A 5447-nucleotide genomic window follows, 5' to 3' on the forward strand; every position below is an offset into this window, starting at 1 on the left:
TGGGGGAGAGGATCAGAGGAAAACTAACAGGTCAGGAAAATAACAGTTCAATAGGAGAAGCAAAAGCTTTGTGTGCGAGGAGAGCAACATGAGCAATTCGCTCACTCCTTGCCATGGGCAGCAGGGGTTCAGCCATCCCCAGAAAAGCTGCTCTTCAGCACATCTATCAGTGACACGGGAAGACAAATGCCATGACCACAAACGTCCTCTTTTCATCCTCCTTTCCCCGAGCTGTTATTGATGAGCACAACGTCCTGGGATATGCAATATCCCTGTGGTCACTGGGGGTCAGCTGCCCCAGCTCCTTGCGTCCCCCCAGTCTCCTTGTAGCGCAGGCAGAGTGTGAGAAAGAGAAGCCTTGGTGATTACTCTGCAGCGGTGGCCAAAACACTGGTGTGTGGTCAGCGCTGCCTTAGGAAGAGACGCAAAGCACAGCACCAGAAGGGCTGCTGTGAAGAAAATGCACTCCATGCCAGCCCGAGCCAGGACAGAGTGACGGGTCATACAGTCAGGGTGAGGCATGAACAATGTCTGCTTGAAATGACCTGAGGAAACCTGTGGATCACAGAGCCTGTCTCTTCTGGGGGAATCCGTCTCCTTGGTGATCACTGCACAGGTAAGCAAGGATGCCAGGAGCCCAGGGGACTGATAGGAAACTTCAGACAGAATTGTTGTTGAAGGGAGAATCAGAAAGCTCTCTCTGACCATGTGCAGTGCAGACCCCTTTCTCTGAGGCATCCCCCTGGCCTGCTCTCCCCCCAGCAAAGCCTCTGCCCTCAGGGCTGGGGGTCCCGAGGAGTGAGCCACCCCCTCTGCAGCCAGAGCTCCAGCAGAGCCGCGGTGCAGCTCTGCAGCCACGTGCCCCGGTCCCTCTGCAGAGCACAGGGGCTGAGAGCAGCTGCCCGGCAGTGTTGGTGTGTGGGAGGTGGCGAGCAGAGCTGGGCAAGGGCAACGCTGCCCTCAGTGCCTGGCTCGCTCGCCCTGCACACTCTTACCTAGACCATCAGTGCAATTTTACTTCTTTCTCTGCCGTTTTGGGTTAGTTTTATTCTCTAGCTCTTGCTGTCAGGCTCTCTGGGGATAGGTGTTTCAGCTGCAGAGTCACACTCTGACCTTGTGGGTCCTCTCCTGCAGCTGTGTCCATGGGAACAAGTGTCCCAGCTTTCCTCTCACCCGTGGGGCTGTGGGCAATGCCCTATGTGGGGCTGGGCAATGGGCTGGTTCTCCCTGAACCTGATGCTCTTGTTAGGGCACTTGGCTACCTCCTTGAAGTTCCCTTCCAAGCAGTGCGTTGCCCTCCAGAATGGAAACCTGTCCCCTCGCACCCATTAGCGATCTGAAAGCCCCATGTAGATGCGTAGAGTTTCTGTGATGGAGAAAACACTGCTGGGGTGGGTGAAATGAGCTGTGTATCCTTTGCTGTGGGTGGGATGCTGAGTTCTGATGAAAGTCTACAACCTTTACTGGTCTGTGGTGGGTCAGACCGTTCTCAGCAGTGCCTTGTGGTATTTCAGGGTAACATGGGAGTGTGGCCACCATTCATCTCAGGAAGGTGCAAGCCCACAGAAACTGGGAACCAGAAGGACAGACCACCTCCCCTCACTGGGCACTCACCCACAGGCAATCCTCTTGCCTCACAGACCTCACTCTGTTCCACCGGAGGGCAGCAAAAATGCTCTGCTTTTCTGACATCTGAAAATACTCAACAGGAGAGATGGGGGGGAGCTGTGAAAAAAACTAAAGCTCTCTTACAATGCCTTCACCCTTCCCGTTCCTTAGCACTGGCGCTGCAGACGCTGACCAGCCCTTCTGCCTTGGCACTGGTTTCAGAGGACAAAGTTAAACACCAGGACTGGTCCCTGCCCCCACCCACTGCTGCAGAGTGGGGCTGGCTGGTCAAGAGCCCGTGGGCAGATGCCCTGCTCTTCATCACCCACACGGCCAGCACCAAGCAGGGCTGCAGCCACACAGCTGCAGGAAGGTCTCCGAGAAAAGAGAGGGATGTCTGTGTGTGACGGGGGGATGGTCTGTGGGAAATGGCTTTGATTTTGCTTGCAGAAGTCTCCCCTAAATTATCGCTGTCTTTTTCTCCTGTGACAGGACCATATGCCCAGAGGCAGCACATGTGCAACAGCAGCTCCATCACCCACTTCCTCCTCCTGGCATTGGCAGACATGCGGGAGCTGCAGCTCTTGCACTTCTGGCTCTCCCTGGGCATCTACCTGGCCTCCCTCATGGCCAACGGACTCATCATCACTGCTGTAGTATGTGACCACCACCTGCACACCCCCATGTACTTCTTCCTCCTCAACCTCTCCCTCCTCGACCTGGGCTCCATCTCCACCACTCTCCCCAAAGCCATGGCCAACTCCCTCTGGGACACCAGGGACATCTCCTACTCAGGATGTGCTGCACAGCTCTTCCTGATTGTCTTTTTCCTTTCAGCAGAGTGTTCTCTCCTCACCGTCATGGCCTATGACCGCTACGTGGCCATCTGCCAGCCCCTGCACTACGGGACCCTGCTGGGCAGCAGAGCTTGTGTCCACATGGCAGCAGCTGCCTGGGCCAGTGGGTTTCTCAACTCCCTCCTACAGACAGCAAATACTTTTTCACTGCCGCTCTGCCAAGGCAATGCCCTGGGACAGGTCTTCTGTGAAATCCCACAGATCCTCAAGCTCTCCTGCTCACACACCTACCTCAGGGAAGTGGGGCTTATTGTGATTAGTTCCTGTTTAGCCTGTGGATGTTTTGTTTTCATTATTCTGTCCTACGTGCAGATCTTCAGGGCTGTGCTGAGAATCCCCTCTGAGCAGGGACGGCACAAAGCCTTTTCCACGTGCCTCCCTCACCTGGCCGTGGTCTCCCTCTTTCTCAGCACTGGCATGTTTGCCCACCTGAAGCCCCCCTCCATCTCCTCCCCATCCCTGGACCTGGTGGTGTCAGTTCTGTACTCGGTGGTGCCTCCAGCACTGAACCCCCTCATCTACAGCATGAGGAACCAGGAGCTGAAGGGTGCAATGTGCAAACTGATAACTGGATGTTCTGAAGGAATAAAATTATGAATAGCATTTATAATGTAGTTCATCACAGACCCTGACTGTCTTCTGAATTTTTTGTAGTTACTTGTGGTATTTCTGTTCTGATAAAGTTGTCATCCCCATTCTAATTCCTTCTGTGATTTTCTTTTCTGAAGGTGCCCTGCTCTCTCCTCATCTAACAAAGCCAAAGGGCCATTAGGCAACTTTATTTTTGCTGGGATTCTTCCTTCCAAGGCCTTTCTGGAGCTGCAGGGACTGTTCCTGTGTCCACAGACGGAGGGGAAAAGGTTCCTGGCATGGCAGCAGTACCAGGGAACACCAGCCCTTGGCTCTCCAGTGCTGTCCTCCTTCCACTTCCACACTCTCCTTCTGACCCCATGCCTTGGTGTAAGGCCTGAGTGCTCTGGCAGCTTAGTCACCGCCGTGCTGCGTGGCAGTCCTGTGAGCGCAGGCAGGGGCAGGCAACGGGCACTCTGTGACGGTGCTGGCCTCCATAATATGTTCTGGATTTGTGGAGACCACCTGAATGCAGCACTGCAACGTGCTTCCTTGAACCGAGGTCCCCGTGCCCGTTGCTCATGACGAGGGCCATCTCCGCGAGGTGCCGAGCAGGGTGCGACACCCCCGGGCTGAGGTGCTGCCAGCCTCTGGCAGGGGCAGCAGGAGGCCAGGCAGTCACTGTGCCTGCTGCAGTGCTCTGCCTCCGCCAGGGACGGGCTGGTGCCTCTGAGCACCCCTGTGCGCGTGAGGCTGGGGTTCAACCACGGCAGCAGTGCATGAGGCCAGCTGAGGTGGGGACACCTCCCAGCGCCTGGCCGTTCCTGTGTGTGACTGCAGGAACAAAGGCCACTGTCCCAGGGAGATTCATCTCACCCGCCTTGGGCAGGCTCATTGCAAGTGCCTCGGTCTGATCACGGCACCCTTTCTGGATGGTGCCCTCAAATGTGTCCGAGCAATCAGGGAGGTTCTGGGGTCCTGGGAAACGGCAGACATCCAGCCTTTGTTCAGGAAAAGCAAGAAGGACAACTGGGAGAAATACAGGCTGGTCATCCTCACCGTAGTGTCTGGGGAAATGACGGTGGAAATACTGCTGCAGCCATTTCCAGGTAACTGTGGGACATCAAAGGGGTTGCTGCACCCATACGTATTGAGGCAAGAAGGGGATGGTTTGTACCTGGACCTTTGCAAGGGTTTTGACTTTTTCTCCTGCACTTTCTGTATAGGCAGATGGGTGACTTCTGGAGTGAAGAAATGGAGGATACTGTGGGGGGAAGTTGGCTGGGGGCTTGTGGCTATGTCTCGAGCTAGCTCAACAGCGTCAGGGAGCGAAACCCGACCTTGGGAGAGAGACACAGTTATGCCTGTTGGAAGGAAGCCATGGAAGCAAGAGGAGAAACTTGAAGATAGGGAGTGGTCTGCAGAGCTTGTAGCCTTGTAGATAAAGGGAGTTGCTGAGCTGCTGTGTCTGTAATAAAAAAAGAGCCCAGAGTGGAAAATTGCTGAGCACAATTAAAGGCTGACACGTCCGCCCCCTGCAAAGGTATAAAAGGCTTGCTTGATTATTGATTAATAAAGTGTCTTCGAGGTGTCTTTGAGTGTCTTCGTGCCTTCGATCCTCTCCCAGAGTCGGTGCATCATACGCCACAGGGGCTCAAGACCAAATGTCACCAGTGGTCAAGTCCTCCTGGTGGCCACTGACTAGTGGCATCTTCCAGTGCAAGCAGTTGGGCCAACTGTGTTGAATGTCTTTATTGTCTCCCAGTACCAGTTGACAAAGTGGCTTTCCAGACCCTTCTGTGGATGATGCCAAAGTGGGCAGAGCCCTTGAGAGATGCCAACCAGTTCACCCTGCCTTGAGCAGGACAGCTGGACAAGGGCATTACAGGGGCCTCTCCCAACCTGAGATATTCTAGGACTCATTGACTCACTTCCCTGGAGAGCTCAGCTGGGATGGGATAGCAGGGGGAAGAAGGGAAAACAGAGGCGCAGAAGCAGAGACGATACATGGTCCAGTAGAAACAAAGCAGTTCCCCTGAGGACTGTTCTTCCACCCAAATGGTAGGTAGGAAATCCATGAGATAAATTGGCTGAGAGAAGCTTCCCTTCATCTGCTGGGTGCTGGGCCACGGGGAGGGTGACGGCTGAGGACGGTATCTCGTGGTCAGTTGTGTCTCAGGGACTCACATTCCAGCAGGAAGCCAATGGCTGTGACGGGGGCAGTGAGGCCAGTTCTGCCTGCGGAGGGGACAGGCCACCAGCAGCAATGTGCCTGGGAAAGGGGCGGTGAGGTCACCTCTGCCTGACACAGCGCGTAGGGCAGCCCCTGACTCATGGCTGGGACACGTGCTGTTAAGCTCCATCTGCCCGTGTCTCGGGCAGGCCAGCAGAACCAAGGGGCTTCTTTCTTGC

General features: G+C 55.1%; 1 protein-coding gene across 1 annotated transcript; it reads left to right on the forward strand.

Moving 5' to 3' along the window:
- Nucleotides 1-2108: 2108 nt before the first annotated feature.
- Nucleotides 2109-3062, forward strand: LOC129734562 (olfactory receptor 14A16-like). The gene has a single exon (XM_055698171.1). It carries the CDS (start codon nt 2124-2126, stop codon nt 3060-3062), a length of 939 nt encoding a protein of 312 aa, XP_055554146.1. The 5' UTR covers nt 2109-2123.
- Nucleotides 3063-5447: the final 2385 nt, after the last annotated feature.

The sequence above is a fragment of the Falco cherrug genome, chromosome W (assembly GCF_023634085.1).
Source record: "Falco cherrug isolate bFalChe1 chromosome W, bFalChe1.pri, whole genome shotgun sequence".
In the NCBI taxonomy this organism is placed as follows: Eukaryota; Metazoa; Chordata; class Aves; order Falconiformes; family Falconidae; genus Falco; species Falco cherrug.